We start from the raw sequence: 23,546 nt of genomic DNA, 5'->3' as shown, positions 1-23,546 counted from the left end.
ATATGCCCAGGAGGCAAGACTAGCTCAAACATTTTCAGGTACAATGTTAGGAACACGGACAACCTTTTCTATAAAGCAGGCATGCTGTGCAGCATGGAGTAAGTAATAAGACTTTGCCTGCAGGATATTTGAATTGAGGATCCATTTGAAGGATATTACAAGCCAGAAATAGTAAGGCACAAAAAGCTGACTTATTCCCCAGCAAGTTCTGCCGTAAAGGTCTATTGACTGGACACAATAGTCGGATCGATGTTGTCTGGGGAGAGAAGACATGTGGAGCCCAGTCCTCTCGGCAAGTTGTTAACATACCCATCACACTGTCAGAATTGCTTTAGAAATCAGGTTGATGGAGCAGCAAGAATAGGAGGAGATCATTTGGGTTCTCTGGCGTGGGGGCAGGACGTTGATGATAGGTGGGAAGGATTGAGCTCAGATGGTTCATCAGAACTGCCCAAAGGCAATTTCACTGATGGACTGCCCAAATATTTTGATAGAGGTCACAAAGAGAAACTGCTGACTTTGTCTTTCCGAAGGGATCTGAAATCTGGGCTGTTCTTGGTTACTTTCTAGAGAGGAGAAGAATGTCCTTCACTCCCTTCCACCAGCCTCCATGTTGGAATTGAATTGCAATGGTCCTAGCTGCTCTCCTTTCTGTGCTGTTTCTGGGCCTCACTTTTCTCAGGCTTAAAATGAGAATAAGAGGATCTACTTCAAATGCTTATGAGGATTAAATGACACAATACCTGTTAAATGCTCAGCGCTGTGCCTGACGGCATAATGATCACTCAGTAAAGAGGACTGACTCACAATGCTGCGTGTGACCGACATGGCTTCCAGCAGTCTTCTTCGCATCAGTCCAGTCTTTGGACTGGACAGTGGATGGGGCGTCTCTTTGTGGACATCTCGTTTCATCCTGCAGGCTACCTCCTTCTTTAGCAGAAGCCTCTCTCTGTCCACAGTTGCTGCCAGGAGGCTCCCCAGACAGAGCCCAGGTGCAGTTTTTCGTGTTGTCCTCAACCTCTCACCATGGATGTCCTTACCCATTTATTTAGTGTCTCGTTTCTATTGCTTCTGGCATAGTGAGAACACTATAGACATTTATGTGACTCGTGCTCATCAGTTCACATGAAGTGGCTGGAAAGACAAGGCTGGGCTGTCGTGTCCATTCCATGTCATTTGTTGATCTTTTTTTTTTTTTTTTTTACTTTGTGTAACGTCCCTCCACATCCATTTATCAGAAAACTCTTGGTTCAACCTCAAAATATAACAAAATCTAAACTTTTCTCACTATCTCTACTGCTGCCACTCAAATCCAAGCCATCATCCTCTTTTAATTGGTGATCACAATAGTCTCCTTGCTGTTGGGTCTACTCGGGCCCGACTTGAGTCAGTTCTCTGCAGTGAGACAGAGCGATCTTGTAAAAATGTACTTCAGAATGCACTGCTCTCCATCTCAAAACTCCCCAGTATTTCCCATTAGAGTTAGAATAAACTGCAGCCCTGACCATGGGCACCCAGCCCTGTTTGGTCCGTCCCACCCTATCTCCCCGATCGCTTGTCATCCCACTACTGCTGTGGGTATCGCATGGCTCGGCCTCTGCCTTCCTTTCTTGGAACATGCTAGTTTCACTTCCGCCTTTGCGCTTGATATTTCCTCTGCCTGGAATACTCTTCTCCCTGGATCTTTACATGGCTGACTTGTTTAGGTCTATTAGGGCTCAGCCTAGGTGCCACCACCATAAGACGCTTTCCCTGACCTCCCTATATAAAGAGTATTCCCCCCTTACTCTCTAATGCATCTCCTTCTTAACTTTTTTTATGGCACTATTTGAAAATATTTTATGTGTTTACTTGATGTTTTTTGTCTCTCTTCCCCTCCAGGATGTAAACCTCAGAAAAACATGGATTTTTGTCTGTTTTATTCACTGCTGTCTGGCTAATTTATTCACCTAATATCTAGCACAGTGCTAGGCACACAGTAATGCTCAATAAATATTTGTGGAAGGAAGGAATGAAGGCAAAAATGGATATTAAAATGAGATATGAGGAGTTGGCCTGGTGGTGTAGTAGTTAAGTTCGCGCTTTGCTTCAGCAGCCTGGGGTTTGTACGTTTGGATCCGGAGTGTGGACGTACACACCACTCATCAAGCCATGCTGTAGTGGCATCCCACATACAAAATAGAGGAAGACTGGCACAGATGTTAGCTCAGAGACAATCTTCCTCAAGTAAAAAGAGGAAGATTGGCAACAAACGTTAGCTCAGGGCCAATCTCCCTCACCACAAAAAAAAAAAGAGAGAGAGAGCGATATGAGACATGAGTAGGAGTCTGCCTCTGCTTTCAAGGTGCTTTCAGTTTAATGGAGGAATTGGAAGTACATACACAAATATATGAGCAAAGTATCCAGAGAAGTTAAGGAGGAAGTGGTCAAAATTCTTCTGGAGAAAGGGTGTGACCTAAAATCTTTCCTTTGGTGGCCTTAAGGTACCTCAGTCTCCTGTGGCTTCAGGATTCACCTTGGCTGTGTGCAATGTAGGCTCATTCACCCTTGGTGACTTAACAGAAGATTCTTCGCTCATAAAATGGCAGCTACAATGAAATTGTAGAAGCCAGGTGAGACACTCTAGATGTAGCTTCCATGATCTTGAGGAAGATGTGGGTGTGGGAGCTCCTGACCCTCAGGAGTGGAAAGGTTGTAGTATAAGCATCATATGGGGGGTGACTTCTGAAATGGTGGCCCCATGCCTAAGAAAAGGTTTGAAAGTCAGCCCTTATTTGAATGGAGAATGCTTAACATTTTTGCCATATCTAAACTTTTGCCTATTACTTCTCAAGGTGGAAATTCTGTATGACTATATAAGGTCTAGTTGTTATTTTGTACCAAAACAGAGTATGAACAGTAAGGAATTAGGAAAAGAAGTTCAGACTACAAATTATTTCAAATCACACAGCTACCATTTTCTGCTGGCGGTAGTGTGCTTCCTGGCTGTGCTGCTTTGAGTGGAGTAATATGCATGAGATGGTCCTTCAGCCTCACTTGTACTCTCCCTATGACCTTGGGTAGACTGATACCCGATTTTAGTAGAGCAATGTATATCTCACCTTATGGGGTTACATTGTTAATTGGCTGAAATTAAGTGTTCTGGTTGATTATATAATCTGGTATCTTTCATGACCATATCTGTTTTCTTGTTGTTTGTGAACGTTGTCAAAGAATTTTTTTAAATACTTGAAAATTTCCTCAGGGCAAATAAGAAAAAAAGCTAATCACTATTTTTCCTTCTTTGATCAAAATATCTTTTAATTCATTGACAACCTAGTTGATTTTTTAAAAATTTGAACACCTAGGCGCCGGCCTGGTGGCGCCGTGGTTAAGTTTGCACATTCCGCTTCGGCGACCCAGGGTTTGCTGGTTTGGATCCCGGGTGTGGACCTGCACACCACTTGGCAAGCCATGCTGTGGTAGGCGTCTCACATATAAAGTAGAGGAGGATGGGCACGGATGTTAGCTCAGGGCCAGTCTTCCTCAGCAGAAAGAGGAGGATTGGTGGCAGATGTTAGCTCAGGGCTAATCTTCCTCCAAAAAAAATAAAGTTTGAACACCTGTAGCTGGAACAAATTAATCATGTTTGACATGTATAAAACTAATAAAGGGCAGAAGGTAATAAAATGATAAAGACTGCTCTAATAGAGTAAATAGTAGAGGTTATAAGAACCTAGCTCTTGGACCGTAAATGAATGGTATCATCTTTAAATTCTGTGAAAACCTAATAGTTTTACTAGTAACTGCTGTTGTGCAAAACTGGTGGAAGTAACCTCCAAAGAAAGTTTAGATTTTAATGGAATTGATTTGAACTTGATATTAATATATAGCTATGCATTTTGGTTCATACATTAAAGAAAAGCAGCCGCTTAAAAAAAGAATCTTATGTCGTAAAATTAGTATTACACAAATCAGATTTATCCATGCTGTAAATTTGTTTTTAGAATAATTAGACCACATCAAAGTAAAAAACATCTTTAAGACAGAGGATACCATAAGCAAAGTTAAAAGAAGAGCAAGAAAGTAGGAAAAGATTTTTGTAACGTGTAAAACAAGTGATTAGTATATAGAATATGTAAAGAACTCCTACAAATCACTAGCAAAATAATCCTCAACTTCAGAATAGGCAAAGGATGCAGTAAGGTAATTCAGAGGCAAGGAAACCTGATTGGCTAATGAGCATATGAGAACATGCTTATCTTTGTAATAACCAGTGAAGTGCATAGTATAGGAACAAGATGTCACTTTTCACCATCAGATTGGCAAAAGTTAAGAGGTCTGACAAGATTGTGTTGGCAAGGATGTGAAAGGAGGCTTCTGGACACTACTCTTCTGAGGGAGAATTGGCAGAGTAACTTTAGAGAACAATCTGACTGTCTCTAGAGTAAAATTTGGGTTTGTGTACACCGTGTGATCCAGTAATTTTATTTCTACTTCTTCACAGTTTGTCTGTGTACCTTGGAGAAACCTTTGTGTGCTTGTTCGAGGGAATATATTCTTTGCATCCTTGTAAGGGTGAAAATTTGGAAACAATTAAAAATGGCCATGAATGTGGGAAAAGATAGATTTATTGGAGGCTGTTAATATACTAGAATGCTGCAGACCCATTCATTCCTATAAACTGCTATAGAGTATTACACCATATTAGCAGCTGTATCAATGTGAGTAGATCTCAATATTGTACTATTGGGTGAGAAAAGCAAGATGCACAGTGACATATGCATTTTATGTAAAACTAATAAATACATAAAATATTATGATATATTATTTCTGGACACACACAGACTGGAAGGATACACATTAAAATCGTGACATTGGTTACCTCTAGGGAAAAAGAAGGGAAAGAATTGGGAACCAGGCTCAAGGAGACAAAGGGGACTTTAACTTTGCCTGTAATGTTTTATTTCTTATAATAATGATGAAGCAAATGTGACACAATGTTCACAACAGTTAATTCTAGGTTGTGGGTACATGAACCTTTGTTATTTTATTACTTATAGTCTCCTGTAGTTAAAAAAAATTCTTTTTTCTCAAGAAAACTATATTATATCCCTCAGATCATGCAGTTAGCATTGAGGGTTTGGAGCCTAGTTTTCTTACTGTGGGATTTTAAGCAAATCATTTAAGGACTCTGCCCTTTGGCCTCTCACATCCAGAATGAAGATGATAAACATTTGCACAGTGGGGGTCCTGAGTACCTATCCTTCAGTGTTCATCTCAAGCTCTCCACCCACCCCCTGCTGAAAGCCTGCTCCCATCTCTCCTCTGCTCAGAGGTGCGGGGCACATGGGTCCCCCATGTTCCTCGAGCATCTGTGCACTGCAACACTTACATCCTTTTGTGACAAATCTCAGCGTGGGCCAGTTTCTTCCAACAGATAAAGAAGTCTTAGCTATAGAACATGTCTTAGGCAGGAGCAAGTGTTAACTGCTCAACAAACAGAACTTAGTAGCCACAGAAGATGCTTAATACATTTTTAATGAAAGAATAAATGAGCAAAGAACAAAAATATGGTAAAACTGTAATAAAGCAAGACATCCTGAAATGGCTCCCGAGGTTGTTAGGATTCTTTTGACTTCAGTGAATACATGTAATCCCCCCAAATCCCTTACTTAATCCCCGCCTACAGTTTATATCCTTGAGATTTTCCTGCACTGTGAGTAGGGTCATCAATGTGCTCTCACAGAGAGACATCAACGTTTATATTTAGACACGTTAAAGAATAAACGTTTTACGCCCTTTTTTCCGGTTCATGGTTTGAGAAAAGCATACTCTGAGTTATAAAATAACAATTCATGCTTTGAAAATTCATTTAGCAAACATTTTTTTAAAGAATAAAGGTTCTCTCTCAGCCACTGAATAATATTAATATAAACAGCACTGGGTGGTTGTCCACAGTGATTGTTGGCACTCGGTCAGCCCTCCAGCGGGGTTTTTTGACATGTGAAGGACATGAGGTTTTAGTGCTTTCAGAGGGTCTGGAAAATACATCTTTATTGTTCTTCTTCATGGATGGAGAAGCTTTACAAAGTTGTTTTATTTTTAAAGCACTTGATGTTTTGAACGAGGATCTTTTCTTCTACATGAACAAAGGGAATGACACACCATCGCCTTGTTAGCCTGAAGCACAAGGAATGGAATCATAGGGAGATAAAAGACCCCAAGGGAACCAAGGCTTAGGAAGAAAGAGTGGATATTTCAGGAAAAACCATGTTTTTCTATCCTTTGAGACAGCGGAAAATTATTTTGGTCTATTCTAAAAGACACTCACTCTGTAGAGATATTTTCTTGAAAGTGGCTTATATGTGCTTTGTCTATTTATTAGAATTTGAAGGACTGAATTTTCTTCCCTGATAATTTTTCTCATAGTCACAAATGTTCCTATGTTTAGAGTCAATGGAGAGCATCACGGCAAAACTCCGTGTAAAAATATATTTTCAAGTCAGCATAGTTGACTGATGATACTTGACATTTATATGTTAAGGGCACTTAAAGTCTTAGTTTCTTCAAACAGCAACCCTGATGTGGGTAATTATGTATTATACACTGACATCACTTTCCCTATGATAAATTTGAGTTCCAAGAATCAATACGTTATCCCACTGTAAATATCGGTAGAGATGGATCCACAAAGTTCTTGAACCCCTCATAGTTCTTATATCCCGGAGGCGTTAAACCAAGACAACAAAACAAAAACAAAGAAAAAAAGCCGAGGCTGCTCAGTGCATCCAGGGTTGGTTTAGACCTAACACAGGTACACAGAATTAGGCACTTTTGTTGTTTCTGTAATTCAGAACCAATTGCTTTAAAAAAAAAAAAAAAGCATCTTATACCTCAAAAGGTGTTTCAAGCCTGCTTCTGTGGTCTTAGTAGGCATAGATAAACTGAGACAAAATCAAATTAATGGGATTGGTGCCTAGTAATGTGGCAAGATTCTCCAGATTTCATTTATGACCATCTATTTCTTTACACTAAGGGGAATACAACTAAAAACTTCACGTGATTGTTTCTGAGTTTCTCCTTTTACATTTCTGAGTTTCAAGTACAAGCCTATACTTCTGGACACAATCAGCAGCAGGTAGGAAATTTCTAAATCCAGTTTCTAATTGGTGAGTAAGAATAGGATGCAAGGTAATGCTGGTTTTCATTGCAGGCCTGAGGTTTTTCAGATTGGCTTTATAAAAATGGGTGAAAGGGGTGATACCAGGGTTTGTTTTTTACTTTGTGGAATTACTGGGCAATTTGTTTTTGAAATTCTCATTGTGAGAACCAAGCTGGCCTTTTTGGCATGAATGATTCACACAGTATAAACAAATATACAAACCAACTACAGGCCTGTTATTCCAGCTTCATATACAGCTGGAGGATGTTTTTCTAGGGTGTTCTTTTTCCTGGGGTGGGATGTTCCAGTGTGACAACCATGGAATAAAATTTCTGCTGCTACTAGATCTGTCGTGTGTCACACGTAACAACAAGTACTTTTTGTGTAATTGGTATGTTCCACCATCCCTATTTTGCAAAAAGAAAGTTAAGTATAACAAGGTTGGGAATTTGTTCAAGTTTCCATGGCTGTGAAGTGGCGGTGGCCCAGCTAGGGTCCAGGTCTGTCTAATGCTAAATGATTATATACCCACCTCGAGCTAGCTAGTGATTGATGAATTTTGTAACAAGGTGAACTTGATGGTAAACATCACTCTTTTCTCTAAGGGAAAAATGATTTCATCCTTTCCTTTCCTTTTTTTTTTGTTTTGCTGAAGGAGTCCTTTGGATGAAGCAATATATTAACATGCCCTTGTTCCTTCCTCTGGATCATCTCCTAATTTAGCCTTTTGGTTTATCTCTAATTGTGTTCCTTTCCTTATTCTTTGTCTACACAAAGACAAGAGGTTTACTAAACTATCTCCTATTCATTCAAAGATTTTTCCTAATGCCTTGTTTTTGTCAATACAAATGTGGCTGTGGACATTTTGGGACATTTCTTATCAAAACCATTCTGATGAACCTGCTGCTAACACTCTGAAGCCTGGGAACTCTTGTTTTAAGCAAACAAGTATTATTTCTCAAACATCTGTGAAACTTTTGTCCTAGAATGTTCTTTTTCGAAAACCAGCTGGAAGTGGTTAATGCGCACTGATATCAGATTTTGTAATTGACAAGCAGAGCATCGTCCTTGGGCTGGTCCGCATGGTGTGGGGCAAGATTGCAACTTTGGAGGCATTGATAGATTGGGGTTGAACCCTTGCTTTGGCCACTTGAACACTAAGTGACTTTAAATAATTTCTGATCTGAGTCCATCTTGCACACGAAATGTTGGAATAATTATACCTATCTCATTGAGTTATTGTGAGGTTTAAATAAAACAGCTACACAGTATTGACACGTGTTCAAAACTCAATGTATCCTAGAACCCCTTCCCTCTCTCCCCGTCCTTTGCCTGGAAATTTGGACTGAGGGTTTGAAGTGGATTAGGAGAGAAGAATATACCTAGAATTGTTATGATGATTTTACAGGTTTCTCTGCTTGTGAAAGTTAGTTATAGTGCTCTACATTCACAGTCACTTTTGCTCACTTACCAAATGTGTCTTGAGAAACGGCCCTGTGCTAGGCACTATGCGAGCCTAGTTTTCAGGTCAGTGTACTCCTAAAGCTAATGACATCAATACTATTTTCACAGTGAGCTTACTGGCTTTTTTGTTTGCATAGAATAATTATCAACTTACAGAAGCTCTTCTGATCTGACCATCTCCTTAGTTTTAATTTCTCTTCAAGAAATGCCCTATGTTCTCACTAGTGAGATAATTTCCTATTTTCAGTGCCCCTAAATACTGAGTGATTCATGGACCCCTCAGGCTTGCTCAGTGAAAGATCTTAATCCTTTGCTGCGCTACCTTAATGGATCATATTAGATGAAAAATGTAATTGCAGGATGTTATGTTTAACCAAAATATGTAATTTCAGTACTTCAGGAGCAGAATGGTCTCGTGAAAAGTGCTTGGACTTTTGTTTGCAGACAGTCTTGGGTTTCAATACTGATGCCACCACTTACTAGTTGAGTGTTTTTTGGCATTTTACCTAAATGTTCTCATCCTAAATATCCTCAGTGTGCTAAATGTAATAGTGATACCTACCTTGTTGTAATTGCTGTGAGGATTGGAAAGAGATGTGTAAGGCATGGAGCACAGACATAAACTCTTGGCAGATCAAACCATTTAAAAAAATAACATTTTTCTTTCTTTTCTTTTACTGCCCAAAGGATACACGTTGATTATAGAAAATTTAGAAAATTTAGTTAATGCAAATGAATAAAAGAAAAATCGCATACACTCTTATGACCCAGAGATACCCAATGGTGCCATTTGACTGTAGAGCCTTTCAATATCTGTCTGTCTGTCTCTGTCTTTCTCATTCTCCCTCCCCTCTCCTCTTCCCCAGGTATTAGGTTCAACCATATGCAATTGCTGATATCTGGCCATTTTTGACCTAAATTAACAATTTCATCTGGTTCATTCTAATATATTGCTAAAATTGGATCATGTGGTATATATAATTTTTTAATATCCTTTTTACAATTGTGATATTGCTAACATCTTTCAAGTTGATTATTCTTCTATAATATCACTTTTAATTGATGCATAGTATTTCATTATATGATTATACCAAAATTTTTTTCACCATTCCTCTGTTACTAGAAAATTAGGTTGTTTTCAGTTTTTTATTATTATAAACAGTGCTGTGATAAGCATCCTTAGAGCTTTGAGGGGAGTAAAGCATAGTGGTTTAGAAAACAGACTCTGAAGACAGGAGGTCTGTGCTTCTCCGCTTACTAGCTGTGTAACTTTAAGCAAGTCACCTGGCTTTCAGTTTCTTCATCTACAAGATAGGAATGACAACAGCACCTGCTTCAAGAGTCACAGTGTCTAAGGGCACACTGTAGGTGGTACTAATGAGTTAGCTATTGTGAATTGTTACTGTCTTTACACACGTATGTTTATTCCTTTTGGAAAAATTCCAAAAATGGAATTTGTGAGTAAAGGGCTTTTGATACTTTTCCAAACTAATCTCTAAAATGGATGTGGTAATCTGCTCTTCTGTATTAGTGCATAAGAATGCTGGTTTTCACAAAAAGGGAGAGGTTATCGTCACTGTAAGTATCAGTCTCATCATTCTTTTACCCTACTTCAGGATCTAGGGTGCACAGTTTTTCACAGTTTAGTATCCCTGAAATCGGGATGCTTCTAACCGTCATTGTCAACCTGGTGACCACCATGACATGATTGTATGAAACCTCATGACAACTGCCAAGATCAAGAAAAGGTGTCAGTGTGTCTTAACCCTATGAAATTCAGTTTTATTTGAGAGATAGGAAACAAGACAAACGTATATAAAAATTGTGGTCTGAGTGCAAAGTGAGTGTCGTGGGAAATATATAATGCCTTTTTCAGAGAGCATCTCAGATTGGGTCTGAAAATGTACCTGAAGGACAGAGGTTTCTGGGCTCAGCTTGGAAGACTGGGGAGGACTGATGGAGGCAGAGGACATGTCTGATATCTCTCCATCTCTACTTATTTCTATACTTACTTCTTTTTGTTGTGCACGTAGCTGAGAAAGATGATAATGGCCGTGATGCGGTAGCCTAGAAGCCCGAGAAGGCATTCATGGACGTTTGCTATTGAAAAGCCTTTTGGCTGTTGCAGGTATCATTCTCTCTGGATGTAATACCTCCTGCAATCTCCCTCCTCTGCCAGTCACCCCTCTTTCTATGTACAAATCCTCTACCCGTTACTTAACTATGGCACGTTCTGCCTTTCGGTCTCAGCCTAGACATCATCTTAGCTGGGAAGCCTTTTCAGACTCACCAACACTAGTTAAGTGTCAACCCGTGTTTTCCATTGTAGCTAGTCCATGTTCTTACCTTACCGCTTCTCACAGGGTATTTTATTGCCTAGTAACTTGATGTCTCTGCCCTTAAACTGTTAGCTCCTAGAAGCAAGTACTCATATGGTTCTCCTTTAAACTCTAGGCCTAGTACCATGGCTGGCATATGGCAGGTCCTTAAGAGATATCAGTTGAGCGAATTTCAGTACCCAGCCCATGAACGTAACCTGTGGTTACCAGCGTTATTGGAAGTTATAGCCATAGGGCTCTGGGATGAGTCCATTGTCTTGAGAGGATCCAGTGCTCTACTAGTTGTCACTAAGGGTTGTAGCATGGACTGTATATTTCTGATATTACACAGTAGTTTAAAATTCCTTTTATTTCCAAGTAATTATGAGAGCTTATTAGAGCAGGCTGTCCATGCTGAAACCCTCCTTAAGCCGTCTCCTGAAACATCGGCATGAATTCGGGCACGTTGTATCTGATAGCCCATTTCTAGCTCTTAGCCCAATAAGAGCTGAAACCAGAAGCTGAAAATGAGTCATCACTCCCTTACTAGCATTTGGGTTCTTTTCAGTTTAATCTGAAACAAAATTTTGTTCACTTACCTCCCTTATTAGGATATTCAAGCTATTTCCATGTTAACTACATTTTTTTTTTTAAGTTGTCAGTGGGAGTAACCAACCTAGTCACTTCTTGTGGAGTGAAACACTTTCTCCTTGAGATTGGGTGAGGTCTTAAGTAAAAGATGTGAAATGATTTGACTTCAGACTCTCTCCCAACTGTCTTTCCAAACATAATACTTGAATTCAAGATAATTGGTCACTTGATATAAAGAGCAAATTCTCTCTCTTTTCTAGACAGTCAACTTACCCTGTATTTGTAAGTAATCAGGGAAGAAAGCCGGCTTTTGTGCAGTAAACTGTGTAACTCACTGCGATACATTTAAAAATGGATGACTTGAAGTAGTTAAATATGACAAATGAAGAAAGGAAAGGAAGTCACAGTGATGCCTAAATTCAAGAGAGGAAAGGAAGTCGCAGTGATGCTTAAATTCAAGCCAGGCTTCTGTGTCCTACGTGTTCTACTTCCTGCCTATTTGTAAAATGCTATATGTGGATTTTTTTCCCCAGCATAGCCCATGTTGATGCCCAGTATTCACACTGTGAGGCCCATGTATCAGTGGCCTTTTAGGGAAATACAGCCCAAGGGGAGAAGTTGTCACTTCAAAGCATGCCACAGTGCTTAGATATAGCCAGGAAATTAACCATGTCGGCATGATAATATTTCTTTAAAAGCCTGAAACCCTTTCTTTGATGCTGATAGTTATCAGCTTCTGCTATGAACTTGTTTCTGTCATGAGGAGATATCTTAAGGTTTTTTAAAAATCTAATCCCAAGAAAACAGAGCTGGTCTCTGCCTGACTGCTCTGCTGGGAGAGAAGTTGTTGAATAGGATGCGGAAATGGGTCATGAAGGAGAGTAAAGACCAGTTCTGTCCCCTCTACAAGCTTGACTTCTTCCAACCATTCTCCTGTTGTTGGAAAACATATTCTGTAAAATGTATGTGCTCCAGCCCGCTCTTATCACAGTGTCACAGTGGGGAGAACGAACTCTAGTTCATTATGACTTCTTCTTAAATGCTTTTGACATGATCTTGATGTCTTTATCAAGGTAATTTTATTAGCTAAAATTGTTCTGTGTCAATCAATTAATCCTGCATTGTACATAAGGAAAAAACAGGTATTTAATTTAGTATCTGAGGCTTCCAGAAGTTGAGGGGGATATGCAAACTTTGGAGAGGGTTCAGCAAAGAAAATGAGTGAGAATAGTGATGAACTGGATTGACTATACTGTGAGGAGGACAGGAGAAAAAAGGATCAAATCATAGCATAATGGATTTGGCTTGTGTGGGATGAAGATTTTCCTTACTTTTAGGATTGATGAACCAGGGAACAAGTTACAAAGGACCGTGTAATTTGCTTTGTTGTACCTTAAAGACAGGATAGATTCTTCTCTACCTGGGATAGCTGAAAGGATTTAAAGGAACATACCATGTAATATGATTTTAAAGAATAGATCTTAAATTGAAAGAGTTACAATTGAAAAAAAAGTTCTTTGTCCTTATCCATGGGCAATAAAAGAAATAACTCATATGAATAACAATTAGACTTAAATCTCATCTTGGAACTGCCACCTAATCTTATTTTGTGAAAGAAGATTGTGAGTTCTTAGGTAATTGCTTTCTTGATCTGCTTTAAATTCAATACTTCTCTCATTGTTTTTAATTGTGTTAAAGTATGTTTATTAAAGCACTAATGAGACCAAAGCCGTACTGATTAAAAACAGAATTATTCATTTAAACCTTTGGATATTATGAAATGAAAGGTTAGGTTCTAATATTGGAAAATGAATCCTGCACGTCTAATAAATTGTGTGCCTAGCATTCTTTTCAATAGTTTATTCCAGATCTGTTGAAGTTACAAAATTTTTATGAAATGAAACTTTTTTTTATTATAAATGCAATTAATCCTAAGAGCTCTAAGCAGGGTGCATCTTCCCTAGTGATTTTTATAGCATCTAATTAATAAATGCATGGCTGACTGGGCAATGCATATTAAGAGTAAATTTTGCTTATCGTCACCCTTTATAATTTTCAGAATATTTGAGGTTGAGGTTTTTTCCTTCCCTGCTCCCCTTGCCTCTTCATTGACTTGAATTTCAGCCACTATTCCTTTTCTTTGGAACTGCACTTCTAAATCTATCCTTCAAATTCTTTTTTCTGCCTTTGTCTTACCTGTTTTCATGTTCCTATTATCTTTTTATTTGATATCCATTTTCTTTTTATTTATTTATTTATTTTTAATTACAGTAACATTGGATTATAACATTATATAGCTTTCGGATGTACACTGTAATATATTTCAGATTCTGTGTAGATTACATCATATTCACCACCCAAAAACTAACTGTAGTCCATCCCCTCACATGTGAGCCTAATCACCCCTTTTGCTCTCCCCCGCCTTCCCGTATGGTAACCACCAATCCAATCTCCATTGCTATGTGTTTGTTTGTCGTTGTCTTTGTCTTCAATTTATGAGTGAGATCATATGGTATTTGACTTTCTCCCTCTGACTAATTTCACTCAGCATAGCACCCTTAAGGTCCATCCATGTTGTCACAAATGGCCAGATTTCATAATTTCTTATGGCTGAATAGTATTCCATCATGTATAAATACCACATCTTCTTTATCCATTCGTCCGTTGATGGGTACCTAGGTTGCTTCCAAGTCTTGGCTATTGTGAATAATGCTGCAATGAACATAGGGGTGCATGTATCTTTATGCCTTTGCGTTTTCAAGTTCTTTGGATAAACACCCAGCAGTGGGATAGCTGGATCATATGGTAGATCTATTCTTAATCTTCTGAGGATACTCCATACTGCTTTCCACAGTGGCTGCAAGATATCCATTTTCAGTTTCAGGTTTGTCTTATTTTTACATAAGGTCAGTGAATTTAAACATCTTAGTCAATTTTCTTCTGTCTTTTCTGACTGCCTCGCAATCACACATGTTTTGACTGACATCTTGAAAGCAGATCAGCATTTCCTTTTAGAGTGTTCTGCCCAGACCTGTGGCAGGGCCAGTCTACTCCTTGGTAGCTCTGCCTATGGGTCTGCTCTCGATCTTCATGAGCAGTCCCTGAGGTCAGGGCCCATCACTGATCTCCTGAACTCCCCATTCTTCTTGCCCAGTCTCCCTGCCTCTCATTGTCAGCTCTGTCCTGCCCTATCCTCACACTGTAGCCAGGCTGACCTTGCGAGGAGGCAAATATGCATTGTCCTTCATTGCTTAAAATCCTTTACTACCAATCCCTTGTCCACAAGATGCAATCTAAACTCAGCTTGCATAAGAGCCCCTGCATTAGCTGACCATCCCCATCTGCCTAGCCAGCCTCCTCTCACCGCATGCACGACTGCTCACACCCTCCCCCAGCCAATTACTCTAGCCACGTCAAACTCAACACTCCAGGGACAGGGGACAGGCTGAGCAAAGACATGGAGTTGAGAAAAATGTAGTGATACTTAAGCAAGGAAGTGATACAAAGTGGCCTGCTTAGTGCCGAGCACCAGTTTGTGAAGTCTTGCCATGGATTAATACCAGAGTCTAGATGCCCAGCTAAGGAATGGTGATGAAGGGGTTGTGAAGCCATTTTCTCCAAAGGAAGAGGAAAGCTGGTTCTGAAGGTCTTGCTATTACCCACATGCATACTCTGATGCTCTCCACTGTTTCTTTTGCCATCCTCAGCCTGTGACGGTGATCACTGGGGGCCCCACTGCAGCAGCCGGTGCCAGTGCAAAAACAAGGCTCTGTGCAACCCCATCACGGGGGCTTGCCACTGCTCTGCAGGCTTCCGGGGCTGGCGCTGTGAGGACCGCTGTGAGCAGGGCACCTATGGTAACGACTGTCACCAGAGATGCCAGTGCCAGAACGGAGCCACCTGTGATCACGTGACGGGGGAATGCCGCTGCTCACCGGGATACACTGGAGCCTTGTAAGTGACATGCTGCTGAGCAATGTGGCTGAGCCCACCCACCCTCTCCATTCATGCTGCTGCCACTATTGTACTCCTGTGCTTCTGTCTCTATTGCTTCCTGAAGAGTTACTGAGAGGGCAGGACTCCAGGCACAGACATGGAGATCAGCAGTGATGGCCACTAGGTCCTCCTGCTGTGTGACCCTTGAGCATCAGAGCCCAGGCGCAGTCTAAGGGCCAGCTTCCATGCTTTCCTTTTGGCAGAGCAGAGATAGCGAGGGCCAGGATGTTGTGTTGAATGACGTTATTTGAGGGTTGTTGGGGCAGATCTGAGGTTCCACTTTGATTCTCCTGCAATTGCATTCATTTTGCACTGCTGGCTGTTAATGGTCCATATTGTTCTGCTCTGTGTGGCGATTAATTAGCTGGATAAAGCTGGGTGGGTTCAGTGCCTTAGAAAAGAAGAAAGGGGGAAGGTGTTAGAAATAGTCCATGATAAAAAGTTAACTGGATTATTTAAAATTCCCATGGATCCATATGTTGCTTTGTGAATATAAAAGTACATGTATGACATCTGTGTGGAATATGTGCACACAGATTGTTACATTCTTTCAGGAGAACATTGAAGCAAACACTTAACCTCTATTACTTTCTTTTGTGGAAAGGACATTCTTCGGTTTGCTTGTATTAGAAAACAGAATAAGAGGCAGAATTTGCCAAAAAAGTAGGAGGTAAAAAAATCTTATTCCCTGTCTGAGAAAATTACACTTGTAAATCACAGAACTAAAAACATGAAAAAATGTGGCTGATTAGGTGAATACTTCCTGCCGACAGTATTAATGGCTATAAAGTAGAGCTAAAGAAGAAATTGCATTAGCTTAGAAAGCCCTGATTTTCAGAAGAATGGATGATCATTTCAAACTATTTAATTGTTAATATTGCTTTTATGGGTTTTTATCAAGGCCACAATTGAATAGGGCTGTGGGACACTTGCAGCAATTTCACCAGAGAGAAAAAAGACTTAGAGAGAAAAAGGCTTAGAGAAGAAGTTTGCTTGTACAATATGGGAGGGGCTGCTTAAAGGCACAGAGACTTGTCAGTCTGAAGAAAACACTGAAAATCGATTATGAAGAATATGTGTGCAGAGCGGGTGATGTGCAAATGTTTCTATCTCCTTTGAAGTTAGAACAAATGCACAAATGAAAGGAGACTTCAGATGTAACACATGGGCTTTATAAAAGTTCCATGGAAAGTTCCTGTCACCAAGGGATGTTTGACCAGACGTCGTGCTTGGTGCTCTCAGATGGACAGACTCTCCTCAGGTTGAAATGGTTTCGTTAGAAAAATACCCCAAAGCAAAGGGATGGACTAGGTGGTCCCTCAAAGACCCTTCCAGCCAATTGAATTAATGCTCTTTATGTTGATGAAATGAACACTATTGAACAGAAAAAGCTTGTCTACTTTAGGGTGCTGGGTGCTGTTGTGTCTGTGAACCTGAGGGTTGTATGATTGGGTAAATAACAGTGTCCTTTGTCACACATTAATCCCTCAGCTGTGAGGATCTGTGTCCCCCTGGCAAGCATGGTCCACAGTGTGAGCAGAGATGCCCCTGCCAAAATGGGGGAGTGTGTCATCATGTCACCGGAGAATGCTCCTGCCCTTCTGGCTGGCTGGTAAGCTCCCCTCCTCCCTCCCAAAGTCACCTTTCCAGGAGACTGAAGAGAAAATGCCTGAGGAGGACTTTAACACGAAAGAAAGTTACACTGATGGTTAAAGATTCCCAAATTGGAAATACCTGACCATCTCAAAGCTGGAATCCTTCGGTCCAAAGAAAGCAGACGAGATTAAATCCTGAACTTGGAGTGCAGTAAGGGTCCTCATGGAAAAGATAGTAGGCCATCTGTCCTGCACTCCCTCTCAGGATATAAAAGGGAAATATCTCGTCTTACGCATGACAGCCAGAGCTGTTAAACACTAGGAGTATTTAAATAATCGTCTTCATAATCGTGTCCTAAGGCTCACTATTGTTCTTTGAGAGCATTATTCTCAACAAAGTAAGTATTATGTGAAAAAGTTAGCTGGTCGTTTAAACCTGGAGACACACTGAGGTAAACTGAATTTCCCTAGTATTGCAGAACTTCTCAGAGCCTTAAGCATGATAATCCAAGAGGAAGCTATAGCTCACCACACTTCCCGAACTTTGACCGTGATACTGTTTCTTTCTGTAGTATCTTCCCGGCTTAGTGTTATTTGGAATATATATAATGGAAGTGTCAAAGCTGGTTCACTAACCAGCTTTCTCTGAAATCAGGAAGTAGTCATTGTTCTTATTTCTCTGAGTTGGTTTTTTCATAAGTCTGCTTGAAGGTAGAAGAGTGAATGACCAATATGTGTTCCTTTCATTAACAAACAAAAATTAAGAGAGCAATTTGCTCCAAGTGAGCCCTGATGGTCTAGTGATTAAGATTCAGCACTCTCACCACTGCAACCTGGGTTCATTTCCTGGTCAGGGAACCACACCACGCATCTGTCAGTTGTCACACTGTGGTGGCTGGGTGTTGCTGTGATGCTGAAATCTATGCCACTGGTATTTCAAATACCAGCAGGGTCACCCATGGTGGACAGGTTTCAGTGGAGCTTCCAGACTAAGACAGGCTAGAAAAAGGAGCTGGCCACCCACTTCCAGAAAAATGGGCCGTGAAAGCCCTATGAATAGCAGCAGAGCATTGTCTGAGATAATACTGGAAGGTGAGAGGATGGCGCAAAAACACCGGGTAGGGTTCCACTTTGCTGTATACAGGGTCGCTCGGAGTCGGAATCCACTCTATGACACTAACAAAACAAAACAAAACAGGTGACTTCAAGATCGCCTCCTATCTCCACGAGCTGTGGTGAAGCTGCTCTTGCAGGATTACGGGTGACTTCCTAATTGCCAAATCCAGTGATGACTCTTGTGTTCTCATTCTGCTTCATTTTGCCAAAGCTTTTGACACTGTTGCTCATCCACTTCCCTTTCTTAATCTCTTTTCCCTCCACTTCTCTCATGGCTCGCTCCTGCCTCTCTTACCAAAGATCTCTTTACCTAACTCCCCTTCGTCTACATACCACGTTATTACAGTATTTCCCAAGTTTCACTCTTGTCCTTTTTTCTCACTATAAATCTCTGGAAATCTCATCCACACCCATGGCTTTAACAGTCATCTGCTGATTTTCCCAAATCTTGACCTTACCTCACCTGAGCCCAGACATGTATCTGTCACTAGCCTGTTAGACACTCCAATCTAGATTACCTCTAGATGTGAAGACACCATCTCTCTGGGCTGCACTGAAGCTGGGGTTTTAGGAGCCAGACATCAGGTGATGGTGGTCTGGTACTGCCCTTGTTGTGGGTATGGAGCAAAGGAGAACTGGAGTCCACCCTCCAATGAGGGTCGTGGGAAGTCAGGGAGACTTCAAGATGTTAAGATCACTGGGGCGAGTGGAAAACAAAAATCAGACCCAAGGTGAGAGTTAGGAAATGGTAAGCAGGCAGAACAAGGTCTGATTCTGGAGGTTCTTTTTTTTTTTTTTTTTTTTTTTGAGGAAATTAGCCCTGAACTAACATCCACCACCAATCCTCCACTTTTTTTTTGCTGAGGAAGATCGACCCTGAGCTAACATCCGTGTCCATCTTCCTCTATTTTATATGTGGGACACCTGCCACAGCATAGCTTGATAAGTGATGTTAGGTCCGTGCCCAGGACACAAACAGGCAAATCCTGGGCCACCAAAGCAAACACACGAACTTAACTGCTGCACCACTGGGCTGGCCCCACCAAGCCTTTCTTGAGGCTACTCCCCTTCTATCTTTTTTATTTTAGTTAAAACCAACACTTATCTCTTAGTTGCCCAAGGTAGAAATACTGACTTATCCTTGACTCCTTCTCTTCTTTCATTGCCTGTATTCAGCCTTTCGTCAACACTGGTCATTGCTGAGTCCTTGGCAAGGGAGAGATTGGCTGGGGTAGCAGAGTGTCCAGACAACTCCGTGTTCTTTGGAGGAGGAGCTGCAGGCATTCTATTCCTAGGAATTTTGTGTAGACGTTGTCTGTGAAGTTGACTCCTCTTGAGATTGAAGCTTTCTTCTTCTCAGTTGGGGTCGTCATGGTGTGGGATAGTGGTAACCACAGGCTTGGACCGTGAAGTGGGCAGATGGCCTTCCCCCTCAGCCCGGTGGAGCCCATCTACCACTTTCTCTATACTCTGGGTGCACTACCTTCATAGATGTTTCTTACCAAAGGCTTCAGCTTAGACTTTGACTTTGCAACATTTTATTTGTGCTATCATCCTAGGTGCTTTCCAAAGATGTATATATGTCCCTGTTACATATACACACACATGTTTAAACTAAGACAACTAATGTCCTACTTAAGGTGGTTTACTCACATTAATCCTGTTCGTAAACAATATTCAGCAGCATCTCTGAAGCTTATGTGGGACCATTACAAAAAGTGGGTAGAGTCCCTGAAAAAGAGAAAAATTTCACCAGAATCCCTGCTTATCACAGATCGACCCTTGGCACGTTGTTCCTTCAGTCATGTTAATATGTTGTGCTAGAATGGAGGGATTAGAGCTATTTTTACATCTGGCCCCCTCACCACATTGTGAGCTAATTAAGAGTTGTGACCTTATCTTTCATTCTCAGAGCTTAGCACTATGCCTGGCACATGGATGATTCCCAGTTAAGCGTTGATCTGAATCATCTCTCAGAGGCTTTTTCAGTTCCAGGAGTCTGTGGAAGAACTTTCCGTGTTTGTAGATAGCTAGAAACCACCAGAAGAGACTTAATTAGCACACCAACTGCCTTTGTGGGTAGCCAGGAGTTAGAGGAAATGTATTTTCTTATGCTTTCCAGAATAAACATTTACAAAACCATCTGGTGTTCACTAGCCTCCAATTTCAGAGTACCCACAGTCTGCCTTTTTTTAGAGAGAAGGAGGACAAAGCAACAGCTTCCAACAGTTAAAAAACATTTAAAAAATCCCTGTTATTTGGGATATGTTGTTTATTCTAACAATCACTCCAATAAATAGATCAGAATCTACAAGCCCAAGTTATGGAGGCAAGTGAAGTAGAAAATAGTAGGGTATTTCCTTGACTCATTGGTCCAATATCTTATTCTTATCCACACAGGATTGGAATAAATATAATGACGGTGCCTGACGAGATGGACAGCCTCTCGGGCGAGGAGACATGTCCAAGTTACTCTCTTGATTTTTCTCCCTGGGAAATAAGCTTTTGTATTGATCTTGGCTCAGCAATGTTTGTTGAACCTGCTGAAAATAAAAGTGTTTTCCTTCTGAAATAAAATGTCTAGTTTCATTCCTGTGGAAGTATTTCTTAGGCAATGTTATTGTTAATTCAGGTACACAAAATTTCAATCATATGTTAAGCTACATTATAAGAAGTAAAGCCAGTGATGATGTGTATTTTCTCTAGAACATATGGTAAAGCATTTGGATGTTCCACTTGCACCAGATGTTGCTGTTCATGTAATGGATGCTCAATAAGTATCATTGACTTATTGTACATGTAAGACACAGGAAGAGCACTCAGGAGGATATATAAATTCCTTAGGTTACCATAATAATTTGATGTAGCTTTACCTTAAGCTTCAGTCTTTTAATATGGGTGTTTCTTAAGATTACTCTTCTGACATCTTTGAATGTATCTTAAGATATAGGCCTACGAAGTAAATAAGTCAGTTTAAAATTTCTAACATTTTTAAGATGATGGAGAGAATTTATGTGTTCTAAAATCCCCTCATCTAATTTTCTTGCAGCCCTATTCCCTTATCCCTCTTTCCCTTTCTGTTTCCTCTCTTTCTCCCTGCTCCTTTGGTCCTGCCCTGGCTGGAGGCCCATCTAATTTTCCAGGTCTCTTTGAATGCAGGGCACAGTGTGTGGCCAGCCTTGCCCCGAGGGTCGCTTTGGAAAGAACTGTTCGCAAGAATGTCAGTGCCATAATGGAGGGACATGTGATGCTGCCACAGGCCAGTGTTATTGCAGTCCAGGATACACGGGGGAACGGTAAGGGACAGTCTTGTATTTCTCTGCCTGTTTGTAGTGGTGTGAAAGGAAATGTGGTAGGGTCCAGGAAGCACCTTCTATACCATGTGTCTGTGACCATTCTATAATATTCCAGAAGCATCTATAATGTGTCAGCTTGATAGATTCTATTCCAACTCAGTGCCAAGAAACTGAATCATAGACAGCAATGGTGACTTGAAGATACAGAGAAAGCATTAGATATAATAATATCAGCTATTCAGAACCCATGATGAGTGTGTCATTCTAAACAATTGAGTATTTAGGACAGCCACTTCAAGTACCCAAACTTTTTAGATTTTAAACATTTTTGGATAGATTTGTTTTAAAATGGGATGTGTACTTAAGTATCTTTAAAAAGTGTGTTGGGCATGAAGTTACCTTCACATGATTCAGTATTCTGTTAGGAATATCCTTCATTTTATTGTGTGGTAGTGATGGAGTAAGATCCGATGGGACTTGTACGGGTCTCAGGTCCCGCATGAAATAAGAGCAAATGGCTGTGCTCATGTGGTGCTTACATCCTCTGTTTGTCATTTTTTGTATTAGATGGGAAAGTGTTACCCCAGAGGGCTGTGTTCCCCCTACATCTTCTAATTTGCTCGTCAATCTGTTATATCCTGGAAGGCTAGATAACCAAGCTCGTTGGATGTGTGTGTAAAATTACAGAAAAGAGGCTTGAGAGGCAGAAGAGTTTAACAGTTAAAAACAAACATTTTTTGGAACCTGTGCCCTTGGAAACATTCTCATCTATAATGTTCAAATAATAATTGTATTTTTCTCTAGAGTTGTTATAAGGATTAAAGTAGTTAGTACATTAAAGCATTCAGAACAGTGGTGAAACTTATAAATATTAGCTCTTATTATAGTTGAGTGATTTTTATGAAGTGTATAAATACTAGCGATTATCAACCTGAGTGATGTCTAGGAACTGTGTAAATATTAGCTAGCATTATTTTTTGGTAATATCTGTGATTCAAATTCCTTTAACCGTCTTCCCTATTTTTTTATTTCTAAAATTCTGGTCTAATTTTATGATTTTTTTTTAAAGATTTTATTTTTTCCTTTTTCTCCCCAAAGCCCCCCGGTACATAGTTGTATATTCTTCATTGTGGGTCCTTCTAGTTGTGGCATGTGGGATGCCACCTCAGCATGGTTTGAAGAGCAGTGCCGTGTCCACGTCCAGGATTCGAACCAACGAAACACTGCCACCTGCAGCGGAGCACGCGAACTTAACCACTCGGCCACAGGGCCAGCCCCTAATTTTATGATTTTTAATAAGATACTGTAGGGTGGGGTTTTTTTCCTCCACTTAGACTCCACACTTTCTTGTTAAATTTATTTCTAAGTATTCTGTAATTTTTGAAAAATCTCATTTCAGTTTCTAATTGGGTATTTGTGGATTAAGAAAAACTTGCTTTTGAATATTTCCTTTATTATTTAATCACACGACCAAACGTTTTAGTTAATTCTATTGTTATTTTTTAGCAAACCCTAAAGTTATTTCATTGTCTACAAATAAAGATATTTGTCTCTTCTCTTCAATATATTTAATGATTATTTCATTTTCTTGAATTGTTGCATTAATTTAAACTGCTAAAACAATGTTGACAAACAGAAGTAAAAGTGGGAATTCCTGCCTTGTTACTAATTTTATTGGAAATGGCTTCAGTATAGTTTCATTTTTTTTGGTTTTTAGTGAACTTTTTCATGCTTTAGTTTTTTTTTTTAATCTCTATTTTTATTAGGAACTTTTGTTAGTAGTATCTGTTTAATTTTATTAGAGGTTTTTTCATCTTTTGTTAATATAATTATGTATTTTTCTGTTAATTTTTTGATGTTAGGAATTATTGACACCTTTAGTACATGGTTTTTATGACATGTAATTGGGCTACGCAGAAAGCTTTTGTGACCTCCATCCTGGTGTATGGTTGTATTTTGGGTAGATGAAGTTGTTAGATGAGCTCTGGATCCATGGCAATAACATCTTATTATAGATGAATCAGGA

The 23,546-nt window shown here is 40.1% G+C and overlaps 1 protein-coding gene across 3 annotated transcripts in view; it reads left to right on the top strand.

The window, feature by feature from the left end:
• The window catches only part of MEGF10 (multiple EGF like domains 10), a 163,497-nt gene that overhangs the window by 86,859 nt on the left and 53,092 nt on the right, over positions 1 to 23,546 (top strand). For all 3 annotated transcript variants that reach the window (XR_006889256.1, XM_046665459.1, XM_046665460.1), the window contains exons 6-8: positions 15,225 to 15,471; positions 17,005 to 17,125; positions 21,384 to 21,520. Coding sequence is in view for 2 of the 3 variants with exons in the window: in XM_046665459.1 (XP_046521415.1) it covers positions 15,225 to 15,471; positions 17,005 to 17,125; positions 21,384 to 21,520 (505 nt within the window). In the remaining variant the exon portion in view is untranslated. The remainder of the gene's footprint in view (positions 1 to 15,224; positions 15,472 to 17,004; positions 17,126 to 21,383; positions 21,521 to 23,546) is intronic.

Source organism: Equus quagga, chromosome 7 (genome assembly GCF_021613505.1).
Source record: "Equus quagga isolate Etosha38 chromosome 7, UCLA_HA_Equagga_1.0, whole genome shotgun sequence".
Classification (NCBI taxonomy): domain Eukaryota; kingdom Metazoa; phylum Chordata; class Mammalia; order Perissodactyla; family Equidae; genus Equus; species Equus quagga.
The sequence above is the reverse complement of the archived record's forward strand: the minus strand, read 5'-3'. Positions and strand labels throughout refer to the sequence as shown.